The 17,621-nt window shown below is 42.1% G+C and overlaps 1 protein-coding gene across 1 annotated transcript in view; it reads left to right on the plus strand.

Annotated features, from left to right (window-relative positions):
* GAS2L3 (growth arrest specific 2 like 3) overlaps positions 1-17,621 on the plus strand; it is a 41,859-nt gene that overhangs the window by 16,573 nt on the left and 7,665 nt on the right. Inside the window, exons 3-9 of the mRNA XM_066591396.1 lie at positions 628-671; positions 2,435-2,603; positions 4,701-4,819; positions 5,797-5,938; positions 8,534-8,597; positions 8,733-8,868; positions 10,790-10,897. Of these exons, the coding sequence (XP_066447493.1) occupies positions 628-671; positions 2,435-2,603; positions 4,701-4,819; positions 5,797-5,938; positions 8,534-8,597; positions 8,733-8,868; positions 10,790-10,897 (782 nt within the window). The remainder of the gene's footprint in view (positions 1-627; positions 672-2,434; positions 2,604-4,700; positions 4,820-5,796; positions 5,939-8,533; positions 8,598-8,732; positions 8,869-10,789; positions 10,898-17,621) is intronic.

Here is a 17,621-nt window from a genome sequence, read left to right on the forward strand (position 1 = left end):
GCGGTTTACAAAGGTGCTGGAAGGGAAACCCCAAATGGCAAGCACCTAAAACTTGATTTTCAGTATTAAAATATCATTTAAAGGATTTCTGCACAATTTACCATTTCTTCACAATCCCTCTGTCCTTCTTGGTTGCTACTGACCAGGACCTGTGACTGCTGCAGCCAATCACTGGCTATAGAAGGTTACTCGTGGTTGGCTGCTGCAGCAATTGGAAGGGACAGAGTCGTTGTGAAGCTATTCTAAGTTGTGGGAAACCCCCTCTAATGTAATTATATTACAAGATTAATTATACAGACATGGGCTTTTAGATGAGCCTAAGTTCTGTGAAAAGTTAATGTCCATTTAAACATAGGCTGGATATACTCCCTATTACAGTATTATTGCGTTTATCATTCAACTTATAAATGTAACCTAGAATTCAGTTTATATCCCAAGTGAGCGCCATCTTCCACCACTCGGTCATCCAGGCTTCCAGGTTGCAGAGATTTTCAATGTTCTCACTTGTCCGTCTCCAATAAGTGGCTACACGGTGGGACCAGGGAATCTACAGAAGGAACTGTAATAGCTAGAGTTCATTTAGATCTGATGGTAAACTTCTTTTTTTGTTTTTTTCATTTGTTTTAGAAACTGGGCACAAACTTCATAGAATAATGAAACCTGCTGTTCAGGTAAATATCTGCATCTTGCCCTATTTATTTTTTTATTTTTTATCTACCTATACACACACAGTGGAATCCTACCTCAGTAAAAGTTCCTTGTATTCATGCAGTTTCATGATGCCCTCCTTTGCTTGTTACACAACTCTGTTTAAAGGGAACCTGTCATCACATTTGAACCCCATAAACTGTTATAGGGGTCAGACGAGTGCATAGAGAGTCCAGGGAGCTGTTTGAGTCTCACCGGGCGACCTGTTCCAGCATTGTGTCTCCAATGACTCTCCCTGGTCTAGTCTAGAACTTGCCTCCATGTAGAAGCTTAGAAGCTTATCAGATTTGACAGGAGCGACCCTCCCCCCCCCCCCCCCCCCCTTCCCCACCCCCAAACTCCTGCTGATATAGAGTAATGCAACTATATTCTTTAAGGTACTTGAGGATAGCATCTCTTAGAAATTCTTCATACATTTTATCCACCATAGAAGGAAGACTTACTGGCCTGTAGTTTCCAGGTTCACTTTTTGATTATTGGTACCACATTGGCGATGCACCCCTCCAGTGGCTCAGACCCGTCATTATAGAGTCCTTAAATATAAGAAACAACGATCTAACACATTGCTTCATTCACTTAAAACCTGGGGTGTATGCCATCAGGACCCAGTGATTTTGTCTATTTTAATCTTTTCAAGGCATCTTGTATTTCTTACTGGGTTAGACGGTGACATTTAGTGGAGAGTTTACTTTATCACTCTGCATCTCATCTGACATTTCATTTTCTTCTGTGAATACACTGGAGGAAAAACAATTTAATAGACTTGCTTTCTCAACAGCCTCTACAATTTTTCCAACATTTATTAAAGGGCCAACACTTTCTTTTTACTATTTATATAGTGAAGAACAGTTTAGGGTTTGTTTTATTCTCATTGGCAATTAGTTTGTCTCCACCTTTGCTGTTTTTATCTACTTTTTACATATGTTTTATTTTTTTTCCTTTTATAAGTTTAGTGCTACTTTGCTGCCTTCTTGTGTTAGTAGTTTAAACACTTTTCTTTTTGCTGTTTATTGAGCAACATTGGATTTCTCCCATTTCTAACTTTTATTCCTGTAAGGTGTGAGCCGCTCACAGTAAGTATTTAGAATGTATTTTCAAACCTTTCCCATTTATTGTCTCGACTCTTATTTCTGAGGACATTGTCCCAGTCAGTAAGGTTAAGGGCATCTCTGGGCTGATTGAAATTTGCCTTTCTAAAGTTTAGAATTTTTGTAGCTCCTTGATAAAAGACAAGTGAAAATGTTATGCTCACTATTTCCCAGGTATCCCCCCAACGAGCATCCCTGTTGTTCTGTCAGATCTGTTGGTTAATAAGTACAAAATGGCCGTCCCTTTAGTTGGGTCCTGTGCCAGTTGGGTCAGGTAATTCTCTTTAGTTATAGACAAACTTGTTACTTTTATGAGATCCGCAGGTTTCGGCTTCCCAATTTTATATCCAGATAGTTAAAGTCCCCCATATTAATTACCTTGTTGTGATTTGTTGCTTCACCTGCTTGCCTCAGTAATAGATTTTCAGTGCCTTCTGTTACATTTGGTGGCCTATAGAGAACCCCCTATGAGGATTTTATTGTTTTTTCTTCATCACAGAAACTAAGCTGTTCTGGATAAGGAGGTGGTTTTTGAAGAGGTTGTATTTGGTTGTGTATCGGACATGTGTCCACTGTCCCATACATATCTTCTGATACATGGTTGCAAAGTATATTTTTTTTTTTTTTCTATTGTCCAGGTTTGGTTTGGAGATGATCTTCCTTCAAGTCCAAGAACTCCGCTAACTCCAAGACATGGCCCAGGTCTGGCTGATGTTTCTCAGTATGATCAGTGGTTGGCTGTTCGCCATGAAGCCACCCTAGTGCCTATGCAGGAAGATCTGGCAATATGGTTAAGTAGCTTGTTAGGTTAGTATTGATATGTTTATTACGCTAATGTAATTCGTCACAGTGTGATTTACCAGAACCTGCATGTGTAACTAGGGTTGTATAAATGAGGCATATTGAGGTCATATACACAATACATGAGCGACTCTTACACATGTGCTTTTACCGCAGCATTCAAAACATCGCAGTATAACGCTCCCATTGATTTCAATGGTGCCTCCCAGACGTGCTAGAAAAGTCAACGATTTTCGAGCGCTGTCTGCTCTATTTTACCGCGTTAGGCGCACCTCAACATTCGTCATAATGATGGGGAGTGCTAAAACCTGCTGTCGGACACAGAAAAATGAAAGTAAAATTGTGGCATTTTGCCAACTGTATGTGTGAGTGGCTTGGGACATGCTGACAACAGGTGGGAATGCTGCAGAATGTCCACAGCGGGAATTCCATGGCAAATTCTGCAGCATTTCCACATCCAAAACTGAATCAAAATTCGCACCTTTCGTGCGTATTTTAACTTTAAATCGACTGTTTATCCACAACCGTTTAAAAAACAACAAAAAAAAAAAAGATACAGCGCTCACCTCCGATGTCTTCGGCTGTCAGCGCACTCCATCTTGTATCCGGTGGCCTCAAGTGGGCGCAGCGCTGCTAGTCAGGTGATGTGGAAATACAATCACCTGGTCAGCGGTCCTGCGCTCAGTACAGGCTGCCGTGTGCTGACAGCCGAAGACTTGGGAGGTCAGCGCTGTATCACTTAAAATACGCTGCGGGTACGCAGCTGATTTAGACTCTGTTTTAGCTGCGGAATTCGACTTGGGCACTCTGCAGCATTTCAACCCCATGTAAATATACCCTTAAAGTGATTATTTAGCGCCATGGCAGTGTGTTTTGTGTTTAACTCGTTTAGGACCACGCACAGTAAATTTACGGCCCCTGGTCCTGGGCTTTAAAGGGGTTGTCTCGCGGCAAACCTCAAAATTTTACCTTACCCCATTCCCCCTGTCACCCCCCTGGCATAAAATAGCAAATTAAAGTGGTTTTTAAACCGCTTGCTACTCACCGATCCGATGAAATAAGGACTTTAAAAAATCTTCTCCCAAAGATGGCCGCCGATCCTTTCCCAGGGATGCACTGCGGTCTTCTCCCATGGTGCACCATGGGCTCTGTGCGTTCCATTGCCGATTCCAGCCTCCTGATTGGCTGGAATCGGCACACGTGACGGGGCGGAGCTACGATGACGACGCGGTGACCAGCTCTCCGGCACGAGCGGCCCCATTCACCAGGCAGAAGACCGCACAGCGCAAGCGCGTCTAAAAAAGCAAGAAGACATCAGAATTAGACGGATCCATGGCGACGGGGACGCTAGCAACGGAGCAGGTAAGTGAATAACTTCTGTATGGCTCATATTTAATGCACGATGTACATTACAAAGTGCATTAATATGGCCATACAGAAGTGTATAACCCCACTTGCTTTCGCGAGACAACCCCTTTAAGCCTAGCCTATGTAAAATTAGGGCATGGCTTTAAGCCTCCTGGCTCTGCAATCAATCACAGGCAGGACGTGATAGCTGATAAACCAAAGGAGAAAGCAGGAGAGGTTTATATATATATATATATATATATATATATATATATATATATATATTCCCTCCAAAACCATACATATTGTATATCTAAACGCCCAAAACAAATGAGGAACCTGTTCCTATACTTTATTTTAGTGTAAATATACTAATTTTAAAAATGTAACTAGAAATGTTTAAAAAATCTTTTTTTTTTTTAAACTTTTTACCACAATAAAACTAAAACATGGAAAAAAGTCAGTGAAGGAGATATAACAAAAAATAGCCCTATATGTCACATAAAAAAACATAGCAAAAATAATTTTGATATTTAAAGGGGGAAAAAAATTGGACAGTACAACCACCGTATGGGTAAAATCCCTAAAAGGTGTCTGGTCCTTAAGGTACAAAACAGTGTAGTCCTTAAGGGGTTAAATCAGGGGCTTAATCGCATGCCGGTCACTCCCAGTTTTTGCCTCAAACTTCGACATGAATGCATCCTGTGAATAAATCATATTAGCACTTATATACATAAAATGATGGTGTTTTTACAGGTGTAGAGGTGAGAGCGGAGCGATTTATGGAAGATCTCGACAATGGTGTTCATCTCTGCCAGTTGATTCATGTTGTGCAACACACTATGAAACAATGCTGCACGGCTGAGGAGCTAGTGGTAATTATAGGACTTTTACATTATAATTATATATATTTAACATTATGACCTTTAAGATGTGCCTACCAGATGAGTAAGCGGTTATGTATACTTGAGTTAGAACAGTATTGCTAACCGCTGTGTGACTGGTATAATGTATTTTTGAGCAATGTTTCTTCTCTACAGGTCCTATTTCCAACTTTTTTTTTTCCTGAACTCAGCTCTGAGGGGTGGGTACTGCCTGCTAAAAAGTTCTCCCCCATGCAGGAACAGTGCACGCTATCCCATAGCCCACTACTCTGCCTACTTTTAATAAGCTAGGAGAAGTTCTGGGTGAGTGTCCCTCCCCAAAGCTTTACTCAACCAAGCATTGGTGTGAAATACTAGAAGATGACAAGCTAGCGCTGCTCCGGAAGAGACCTGTGTTTTTGTGCAGCCAGTATCCTTCTACTCTATACATTCTCTACAGCTCGGCTCTATGTAATATGATCTCTCAGTGAGACTCAACTCCATTTGGTTAAAAAAAAAAAAGTTTGATACCCTATTAGCCAGTAGAAGCAAATGGTATTGTTCTCAGTAAGAGAAACAAATTAATCTTGTAGATATGATACCTTTTTAATGGCTAACAAAATTACCGTGCAATACATCTATTAGCCCATCTTCTGTCACTGGTGTCATAAGAAAAACACATTTTTAATCTTGCTCAAATGTTGAATGTGGGACAACCCCTTTAATAATGTAGGAGCTTCTGGTGTCGCCTCTGTAACAACACCTAAATCCACCAGCTGTGTCTGCTGTTCACATTTACTTTAAAAGCTTTGGTCCGAGATGCGAGATGTGATAACTGGAAGTACATTTTTAGAAGAGCTTATCAAACATAAGGGAAGGAGATTCTAAAATGTTTAGATTTGTTTCATGTATCGGAATCTTGCTTGGAACGGGCACGACAAGTTTGCATTCTGTAGATTTCTTACAAATGACTTCTCTGTTCTCACCAGGGTATGCCCATGCGGAAGGTCCCATGCAGAAAAGATGCACCATCTGGCTCATTCTTTGCTCGAGACAACACGGCCAACTTCCTTCGTTGGTGTAAGAATATTGGGGTGGATGATGCTTATATTTTTGAATCTGAAGGTCTCGGTAAGTTCTTAGTTTTTGTTAAAAGGTACAATTTAAAATAAAAAACAGAAACCTTTAAATTTTTTCCTTTAGCTGAATTTTTTTCTAAATGCCAAACAGACCTGTCAGGTGCTGGTAAAAATTCCCACAGGGCCAGTTTTAAGTCTTTAAGACATTGAATCATCAAACTAGTAAATCACTTGTGAAGTACTCTTGCAAAGTGGTGATGCACACACTCGTGCAGCTTTTACTTGGTACTTCCAAGAACTCCCTATTTAAGTACCATCTGGTATAGTAGTAGAGTGATGTAGCACAAACAGAGTGGGGTTCCTGTCTGACAGCCAACAGCAAGTTTTGTGACTTGCCAGACTCCTTCCCAATACATGTGAAGGGTCCAGGCAAGGTCAGAAGATTTGTAGAATTGAGTCTCAAACTCAGTAGAGAGATAAGACTGAAGATCAAATGTGTGCAGTGTGGTGGCTACCATGTAGCAATATCACACCTCCTTTATTATGCTGCTAACAAACCCCTACTGCTAAAGAGCAAAACCCTATACCACTATTCAGACATCAGCCTCTCTGCCACAATAGTGGAAAATAAGTGGTGGGCTACAGGAAAACCAATAAGCGGTGTCTAAATGTCTGACAATAAGGAAATATTAGGAAAACCTGAAGGCTTCTGTTGCCAACTATATATTAAATTCAGGATATTCCAAAATGAGTAATAAGAGCAAGTAGCTGAGGTAAAGCTCAGCTATCAAAGTAGTTTAAGGACATATAGTGTCTGTTCTGTGGTCCACTTGGCTATTGAAAGAAAAGGTAGACCACCTGTCTGTCAAAGCACCCAGTCATATAGAAGTTTGTTGCCAGCTATATGTTGTGGATTTTTGAGTATATATTTTTTCTTTTTTTCACCCAGTATAATGCACTACAATAATTCTGTATTGCAGGGTATTATAATGCAAAGTAAAAAAAAAAAAAAAAAAAAAAAATATTTGTGTGGTCTTCATTAGTTCCATGGCTGCCATGTCAAACATACAGCGGGGTGCTGACAGGAAGTCCCCTCCCTGTCTAATGGCTTACATTTTGTTTTATCAAAAGGGTTAAACAGCCAGCCATTACACACTGGGTATGGCGTGAGTCCCTTTAGGGTCCATTCACACCTGCTTTAGGGCTTCTGGTCACAAATCTGTCTGCTTTTCTATTTTTGGAGCAGAAAAACGGAGTTAAACCTTTCTATTTTTCCCCATTCAATGGATTTTCAAAAAAAGCATTGCTGTCAGTTTGCTTCTATTCCATTATGTTTCTGTTCTCTTAACTGAACAAATGGTGCTATCTGCAGCTCTGTCCTGACTTTGGGCTTGAACAGACAAAAGTATGTAACACATTAGAAATAAGGTGTCCATCGAAATTGGTTTAAAATTCTGTTACTTTGTTTCTTAAAAGGGTGGTCTGGTTACTGAACAACATCCCTTTAGTAGGACTGCCTGCAGTCAAATAATAAACCGAGCAGTGCTTGCCACTCCACCACTGCCCAGGATCCAGCGTTGCTGCCCTGCTATGGTCCGGGTGATTGTGTCAGTTGACATCTACGAAAGTCAGTTGACCGCTGTAGCTAGTCGGAGGCTGCAGCATCACCGCTTGTTCTCCTGAGAACCTGTTGGCGCCTTGATGCCAGGAGTTCGGGAACATGACGCTGCAGCGGTCACCTGACTTCCGGTGGCATCAGCTTTCACAGCAAACGCCGGGACCACACGGGTTGCAGCTCTGGATCCCAGTAGCAGAGAGGCAAGTACTGCTCAGTTTTTTGTTTTTTTTTTTTTTTTTTAACTACAGGCAGCCCCACTAAAGTGGTGATTGGTGACCGGACAACCTCTTTAATGTATCTTGATAGGAGTCAAGTCATGTGTTCCTGTTACACGGTCACATTTCCAATTTGCGGCACAGCCCTTTTACATGTCTTCCTTCTGTGCGGACCCAAGGCTGTTATCTTGCGTGTGGCAGATGGTCTGTTTTGTAAATGTTTCTTTAACTAATGGTGTGAACATTAGTTCGTTGACCCAGTTTTGACCATAAATGATGGCTTTGTTTCAAGCTCTTATGATCAGAAATCAAAAATAACTTCCAACAAAAGATGCTTTTGAGGAGAAGCTATCTTGAATCAACTACCCCCTTCAAAATGGTAAACCTCGTGATTAACACCTATGTAATAGTGTCAGGAGGAACAAGATCCTTTACTGAAGCTTTATGTACTTTAGCTTGAAAACTTCACCTCGTGTTGTAAAATATGCCTGTAAGGAACTGGCGGAGCTCCTGACAAGCAGCTGCTGCGCAGCATTTGTCAGACAGGGTTTGAGAGCTCATTATGAGTGTAAATGTATCTTCTAGTGCAATTAAATTTGTATGCCTCAATAGTCCTTTTCAATAGTTTGTTTTCATCTGAAGCCACTGTGGTTTGATTGATGCAGAACTCTTGTTTACAAAAAATTGCATTATAAAAATGATGTTTTTTTGTTTTTAAGTATTGTACATTTATGCCACAAAATAGTGCTTGACAGAAGCATGATTGCATGAGGTTTTACTCATAACTGATCTGATGGATCAAATGTGTTTTTAGTTCTTCATAAAGACCCCCGACAAGTGTGTCTCTGCCTCCTTGATGTGGGCCGAATTGTATCCCGGTATGTTACCTTTTTTTCTTCACATGTTCTATATATTCTATATTTCTTCACTGTATTTGTCGTTTTGAATAGAACGCAAACTGTCTTTTTAATATCTTGTTTTGTGTTTTTTCCCTGTTTTTTAATTTATACAAGATACGGAGTGGAACCGCCAGTTCTTGTAAAGCTTGAAAAAGAGATTGAGCTTGAAGAAACCCTGTTAATGGAGTCTGGACCACTAGCTCCCACCACTATTGAGAAATCCTGCTGTCACCATGAGCTGCACGAGGCTGTAAGATACTTCATATTCCATCTTGTATTTAGCTGTAGGGCTAATTTTGAGAGTAGTGACTAAGTGTTTCTTACAAGTCTTCACTATAGACTCGCTTCATTGGCAGAATTGTAGAACTACACATGCAGTAATTTCCCTCAGATTTGTTGTCAAGCTTGGGGGTCTTGGCGAAGAACAGATGGAGGTCCGTTCATTTACACAATAAGAAATTGTTTTATTTCCCCTACTTTGCGGTCAGGAATGTCATATTATTTATTCTTAAAATGTGTGGAAAGTCAGACCTTACACCAGTTGACAGCACTATTGTGTAGTAGTTTCCGTGTCGCTGGGTGCTCCGACTCTCCTTTTAAATAATTTAGCCCATTGTAGTATCAAAACTTGTAGAAGTGAAAATACTTAAAAGGTCACTAACTTATCAAACAACCTTTGCTTATATGATGGCCAATGTGATAACTAGCAAAAGGCCAATGCCAAAAAACAAATCCCTTTATCAATTACATTTTTATGTGGAAGAATCCCACCAGGGGTCTGCCTTTCTTCTAATTTGCTGTCCACTGCCTGTTGTCATATGAAGCTTGTGTCTAGTAATGGGTAAAACTGATTGCAGGAAGTGATGACTTGCACTGCTTGTAGAAGTCTAGTACAATGAGCGGGTACAGCAGCACACAAAAGAAACACCCAAAAGGGTGAAGTGGATAGACTACAAGCCACAGTGAGAGTCCGAACAACAAGACTCCAATAGCAGTTTGAATGTAATTGAGTATAGTGGCAGGATGAGCGGAAAATCGATTTATTGTTTAAAAAAAAAGTTGCAAAAAGCTTTATTAATCCATGGTCAGAATAAAAAAACTTTTTATTCTGACCATGGATTAATAAAGCTTTTTGCAACTTTTTTTTTTTTTTTTTTAGCAAGAAATTGATTTTCCGCTCATCCTGCCACTATACTCAATTACATTCAAACTGCTTGTAGAAGTCTATGGGGAGGAAAAGGGAGGGACTTGGACACAGATCTCACTGCCTGGTGCTAATGATGAATGATTTTCTATCCCAGAGCTACTGAAATGACCTCTACAATACTTAGTGATGCTGTACACTGTCGTACCCAATGGAGGTATTTGTGTACTTTAGAGAGCAGAATCTGCAGTTTTCTCCATGTGCTTTGTATAGAAGGCAACATAGTAGCAGTCTCCACCCACCCGCTGAGAGATCACAGAATTAGATATAGAGCCTGCAGAAGTGAAAAATGTGTGATAATGCAGGATGCAAGTCGTATTAATGGACAAATGGTGTTCTTCCTCATGTACACACATAACCGCTTATTCTGGAAAGTCACATAAAATGTTGCTTACACAGTTTTACTGTATTGAACTCCCCTCCAGTGCTGCATTAATATCTTGGTTCTTTGAACAAATTTTGAGAGATAATCTTTACGTGTAAATTTGCCATTAGTCCTCCTTCACACTTGCACTTTTTTGGCAGTGGTGAGTGTCTGACTACTCGGCACATTTCATAAGGTAGTCTGAGAATCTGCCCAGTTTCTACAATCCTGAAGAGGAGACTGGGAGTGCAACCATATGATTGAGCATTTACAAGATCAAACCCTAGGTGTAAGGCTTGAATTGCTGTTCTGGTGTTTGCTGCTTTTTATGACCATGTCAGGGCACATGCCCCTTGGCACATTTAGAGGCTTTGACGTTATCAGAGGACTGGACATGCAATTGTCTGAAAGTGGCCATGTAGAAAAATAGACTAGAGATGTTATCGGTTGAGTAAGGAATTAAATATAAATTCATTGTGTTAAACACTTGAACAACCTTTTGCCTCCTCCATATTTATGCTTTGTAGCTACTATTGGCCCAACTATGATCTACAATGTTTGAATTGAGAAATCTTCAATTTCTTAATTGCCTTCTCTTTGCAGGTGACCCACATCGCTGAAGATCATGCCTGCAATTGCTCACACAGATTCTCTATTGAATACTTATCAGAGGGCCGCTATCGGTTGGGGGACAAAATTCTATTCATAAGGGTAAGTGTAAGGGATTTAAAATGTGAACATTTCAGGTTGTTAGTAATGCTACTTGTACACTTCTATAAAGTTCTATAAAGTTTTGGTGTAATGGCTGTGAAATTGTATTTTAGAGAACGTTTTGATAGGTTTGTCTTGATTCCGCAAACTGAGTGTTTAGTTTGCATTAATTATGAGAGAGCCATTAGAAGGTTGGAAAGTGTAAAAAATCACTGAGAGACTTTCCAAGATGGTTAGTGTCCATTTAGAGTTACTGTCAAGGAGTTGTGAATTATGCAGCCACAAGACATGATGATATGGTAGTTTTTAGAAATGGGTGCCGTCAGCTGGGCTGAGTAGATATTCCAGAGATATCAGTTGGTAACGTACAGTCAAAAACAGCATAAAAGACTAAATAAAGAAGTGATCTATATATTAACCGCATGCACAGCAGCCTTGTATTGGTTTCCTTTCCATGGATTGCTGCGGCACCTGACAGCAGTTTCCCGGAGGAAGCATCTGTCTCTCTAACCCAGTCTCAATGCACAGGAAACTGTGAAATAATTGGCGTTTTGAAGGCCTATCAAAGGAAGTCCTGTTCGTAGCACTCAGGGTTTCCATGATATACTTTTGTGTTTAACATCTTTCCTTACCTTTTGTGCTGTTGCTCGTATTTTTTTAGCGGTTGTGTTTTATAAAGGGTTAAGATTCACTGGGGCTATGAAGCTTAAAGGGTATTCACATCTTTTTTAAATTTGTAACCAATAAAGTCACACATTTTTGCATGTGATCTTCCTTTTTTTTCCCTTTTTAATATAGTAATGAGGGAAAGATATGGTTTTGATTATTTGATTTAATTTTATTTTTAAAATTTTTATACTTTAAACGTTTTTTTTTCATTTTTGTCCCACTAGGGGACTTGAATATCACCATATTTTATCATTCTTATAATACCCTACTATAGTTCAGTATAATAGAGTATTAGCCTATGAAGCTCAGCCAGAGGTTGAGCCTCATAGGCCACCATAGCTGAGAAACCTGGAGGCTATATTCAAACCTCCCAGGTGGCACAGAAACCCATCAGGAGTCTTATGGGGACAGAAGAACCCCCTCCCTCTGTCAGCCTTTTCACAAGCCGTGGTTGCATGGGCTTGGAAAGGGTTAAACACCAGAGATCCGAGGTTTCTTCAGTTCCCCTGTGTTTAACAGCTGGGCACTTGCTCTTTCGACTGCAAGCGCCTGCTCTCCCTGGCACGAGAGAACTGCGCCATGCTTCCCATGCATTTGCCATCAAAAGACAGCGCTGTGGAATAAAGACAGTTAACAGCTGCTGTCAAAAGATGTATGGGCAGTCATTAAAGGGGTTGTCCCGCGAAACAAAGTGGGGGTATACACTTCTGTATGGCCATATTAATGCACTTTGTAATGTACATTGTGCATTAATTATGAGCCATACAGAAGTTATTCACTTACCTGTTCCGTTGCTAGTGTCCTCGTCTCCATGGTGCCGTCTAATTTTCAGCGTCTAATCGCCCGATTAGACGCGCTTGCGCAGTCCGGTCTTCTGGCTGGTGAATGGGGCCGCTCGTGCCGGAGAGCGGCTCCTCGTAGCTCCGCCCCGTCACGTGTGCCGATTCCAGCCAATCAGGAGGCTGGAATCGGCAATGGACCGCACGGTGCATCGGATGGTGCACCGTGGGTGAAGATCCCGGCGGCCATCTTACTTAGGTAAGTAAGAAGTCGCCGGAGCGCGGGGATTCGGGTAAGTACTGTCTGTTTTTTTTTTTTTTTTAATTCCTGCATCGGGTTTGTCTCGCGCCGAACGGGGGGGCTATTGAGAAAACAAAAACCCGTTTCGGCGCGGGACAACACCTTTAAGGGGTTAACAAATGTATCTAACCTTCTAGTAGTGGCACTTTATATGGACATGACTATGAAGGCATGTACAGTACTTTATATTGTTACACAATCCTGACCTTGTGTTGCTAACTATCCGTGCTCTCTTCTCAGGAATGCACATAGTACATGCACTGTTCCTTCGTACTCCGCTGCTCCCTTTTAGTAGTTCTTCTGCTCTTGATTGCCACTGGTTTCCCTGCGGTACCCCTCCCAAGCAGTGGCCCATAAACTGCTTGTATGGTTTTGCGTACTGCTTGCACACATCGGTGCTTGCAGATGCTCTGTATCTGTAACGTATGTGGCCATATAATAAATTGAATAGTCTACTTCATTGCAGCATAGCTGACTTACATGGCAAGCATTGTCAGACAATGAGCAATTGTAAACCCTAGTGTGCTACCCATCTACAACATCACCTCCCTATGGCCGCGGTGTACCCCACCTCATCTTTAATGCCCAGCATTTGCATACAGCTTGGAAGCTTCAGTGGACATGCATGCTGCTTGCCAGCTTCAATATTTCACTCCTTGCCCTCTGGTTTAGTTCTTGTAGGTTGTGTGTACTGCCATAATTTTATTTTGATGAAGCCTGAAGCTACTATTGCTGCCATATTGTCACCTTTTCTCTACATCGGCTGGTCGATACTGCTTTTCTCTGATCTACCATAACAAACTCACAGCTGGAAAAAAATAAATTAAAAAAATTAAATAAAATCGGTTTAGGACCCTTACTAAACTGTCTGATAACTGGCACCAAACATAATGACCATGTTAAGGTGTTCACTTGCAGTAGGGTTCAAACAAATTACTGTGAGTTTGGAATAGCAAACACACACAGCGCAAAATCATTAACGTTTATGTCAATAAATGTAAATGCACTGCGAATTCTACACCTTTAATTCCAAATGACAACAATAACAATGTGTCTCTTTACTTTCTGTAAAAGATTAAGGCCTCGTGTCCACAGGAAAAATCAGGCCCGCGGAGGATTCTCCATGCAGAATCCCGCAGCGGGTCCCTCCTTTCCCGCGGACATGAGGCCTAAAAAGAAGAATTACTTACCTGTCTGGATGCTGCGGATCTGCCCTCCGTCGTGGCCGGATCTTCTTTCTTCGACCCGGCGGATGTGCTCTTCATGCCGGCAGCGTGCCGCGCGCATACACCGGGCACTCCATTTTATTTTTTTTTTAAAACTCCTGCTCTTCCGCACTACCACGCCGAAGTTCAGGTACGGGTGTGCCGCGGAACCGGACGGCGGGAGCCCTGCACTAAAAATGGAGCATGCCGCGGGTGTTTTTTTCCCGCAGACGCAATCCGCGCCTCAGGGGAAAATGACACCTGCAGGTATTTAACTACCTGCGGATGTCCAATGCATCCCTATGGGGCGCGGATCACGCTGCGGATTCTTAATTTTATTTTAGCAGTGGACATGAGGCCTCAGACAATGGGATTTTTGGCTGTTCAAAAAATAAAAAATTGCAGTGTTAGCATTTTTACATAAAAACACAATTTTTTCAGTATATACATTACATTTTTAAGATCTCATTTTTGCTTTGACTTGTGGAACTAATATTTAGTGGCATTACTATTGTGTCTGCAAACTGCTTGACATCCGTGTTGCATGGAGTCTACCAACTTCTGGCACCTCTGAACAAGTATTCCAGTCCAGGAAGATTGTACTACATTCCACAGTTGTGCATTTTTTTTTTTTTTGCCTCATAAATTCCTTATGGGATTTAGGGCAGAGGATTGGTTGGTTGTTTGTAACAGAGATGTTCACTTACTGGTGTATTTTGGGTAATTGTTGTGTTCGAACACCAATTTCAAGGGCATTTCTCCTTCAGCATGGGGCAACATGATCTCCTTAAGTATATTGATATATTCAAACTGATCCATCTTTGTGATAAATAAGCCCCACAGCGTGGTATGAGAAACATCCCCAGATCATGATTTTTGTAGCACCATGCTTTACTATCTTCACAGTGTACTGTGGCTTCAATTCAGTGCTCGGGGGTCATCTGACATACAGGCTGCGGCCACTAGACCCAGGGGGAACAATCTTGCTTTCATCAGTCCATAAAATGTTGCTCCACTTCTCTTTGGGCCAGTCAGTGTATTCCTTTGCAAGTTTTAACCTGTTCAGGATAGGGATAGTCTCCTCCCCCCCTTAACAAATCACTTTGCGAGGAGTTCTTGATTCACTTAACCCTTTCCAATCCAATTTGTATCCTGGTTTTCGTTGGGGCTTACTCTTTTTTTCTGCCGTTGTACAACAGCGCTATATGCTGGCTTAAGACAGTACTGCATGAGGTGACATGTTGGATAGGCTCCAACGGTTGGCAATATACAGTAAGAGAACCCCGATGGACATCTTCCAACATCAAGCTGTACAGCCTTAAATCAGAATGTCTTCAGATGTCAGTGGATTGGAAAGGGTTAATCCTCTTCTGATTAGAGTAGAATTCACTGCTACGTTCATATCATCTTTGATCTTTCTAGAGGTGATCATCGGCTGAGTCTTTGCCATTTTGGCTATTCGATCCATTCGAACAGTAGTTTCCCGCTACCTTGCACATTTTCAGTTTTGGCTTGACACTTAGACATTTGAGATTTTAGCTGAGCAGCCTATAATTTGCTGCACTTCTCTGCTTTTTCCTTTCCAAACAATTCTTTTTTTTAGGCTGGGTTCACACGGGGCGTATTCCTGTCGGAAATCTCGCGGTTTGGCCGCAGCAAGAACCGCGGCGGCTTTGAAGCGGCCCGGTCGCTTGCTTTTCCGTTGCGGTCGGCGCTCCCATAGAGGAGAGCGCGGCCGTGACATAAATAAACAAAAAAGAAAAGATAAACAGACATGCCACTTCTTTTGAAACCGCGGCTGCGGCGGTCGCAGCCGTGGTTTCAGCCGGATTTACCGCAGCGGATTAGCCGTCCCGTGTGGACGAGGTTTCTGAGAAACCTCGTCCACATGGCTGGCTAATCCCGAGATTAGCGGCCGCGGGCGGATCTGCTGCGGCAAAACCGCGGCAAATCCGCCCTGTGTGAACCCAGCCTTAGAGTTAAAAAGTATTTTATTGAACTACAGGGTACATAGAGGAATGAGTTTACATTCAAGATATGCATCAACAATTATGACGTAATTCCTTATTAGACTCAAACTATAGAATTCTTCTATTTTATTAAACACTAACAATAAGAGAATAAAATGGGTCTAAGCTCACACCAGGTGTGGTAGACCTTAACTCAATAGCATCGCAATGTTTGAGGAAACGAAGGGGGAGTGGGGGAATGCCCAAAAACCTGTAGGGCTTGAGCCTCTTATAGTAATATTTTGGCGCGTTAAGGACGAAGAATGTAGTAAGTTGTAATTATTGGGTCGCAGCAGCCGATACCAACCAAACTTTTAGGCGCAGGGAAGCACGGAGTGTTATACAAGCTGCCCAAGTATCCTAAAAGTTGGCATGTATATCATCATTTGCTCCATGCAATCAACTTTTTAATCAAAGTACTTCTTCGTCAGAACAAGGTCTTGAACGGCTCCTTTTCACCGAGAAACTCCCCTTTCAATTAATGATTCAATTACTCAGAATAAAGACCCATTTACACGAAGTGGTGATCGCTCAAAAATTGCTGATAAGCGATCATCGTTGCGTCTAAACGTGCGGCCATCATGCATTTTTGTTGCACTGCTAGCTGATTGTTAAATTCAGGCCAACCTAAAAATCATCGTTCAGGGGAGTGGGAGTGCTGATAGCATTGTTTCCCGTCGGAGAACAAAGGAACTGAAAGCAGATAAAAGCGCCTCTGGCTATTAACTGCATTCAGCGAAGGCTTCATTTGCACACTTAATTGCTCTTAAAGGGGTTGTCCCCAGGCAAAAGTGCCATTTTTTTTTCTTTCTGCCCAGTCCCCCTTCTAAATTAAGCATTACAATGTACACGTGTAAAATGCTTTTAAAGAAGGTTTCTACTCACCATTCTAGCATTTCATCAACTTATAAAACTTCTTCCAAAGATGGCCACCGGTACTTTCCCAGGGAGGCACCGTGGTTTTCTCCCATGGTGGAAGACCACGGGTCTTCTCCCATCGTGCACCGTGGATGTCTTGCGTTCCACTGCCGATTACAGCCACCTAATTGGCTGGAATCGGCACACGTGACGGGGCGGAGCTACGCGATGACGCATAGAAGGGGGCGGAGCCAGAACGCTGCTCGTGCCTGGACCGACCAGAAGGGAGAAGACCCTTCTGTGCAAGCGCGTCTAATCGGGCGATTAGACGCTGAAATTAGACGGAGCCATGGAGACGGGGACGCCAGCAACGGAGCAGGTAAGTGAATAACTTCTGTATGGCTCATATTTAATGCACGATGTATATTACAAAGTGCATTAATATGGCCATACAGAAGTGTATAACCCCACTTGCTGCCGCGAGACAACCCCTTTAAGTAGCTGAGTAGCTACTTAAAGGGGTTGTCCCGCGAAACAAAGTGGGTCTATACACTTCTGTATGGCCATATTAATGCACTTTGTAATGTACATTGTGCATTAATTATGAGCCATACAGAAGTTATCAAAAGTTATTCACTTACCTGTTCCGTTGCTGGCGTCCTCGTCTCCATGGTTGCCGTCTAATTTTCAGCGTCTAATGGCCAAATTAGACGCGCTTGCGCAGTCCGGGTCTTCTCCTTTTCTCAATGGGGCTCCGTGTAGCTCCGCCCCGTCACGTGCCGATTCCAGCCAATCAGGAGGCTGGAATCGGCAATGGACCGCACAGAAGCCCTGCGGTCCACCGAGGAAGAAGATCCCGGCGGCCATCTTCAGCAGGTAAGTAAGAAGTCACCGGAGCGCGGG

The sequence above is a fragment of the Eleutherodactylus coqui genome, chromosome 2 (genome assembly GCF_035609145.1).
Source record: "Eleutherodactylus coqui strain aEleCoq1 chromosome 2, aEleCoq1.hap1, whole genome shotgun sequence".
NCBI lineage: Eukaryota > Metazoa > Chordata > Amphibia > Anura > Eleutherodactylidae > Eleutherodactylus > Eleutherodactylus coqui.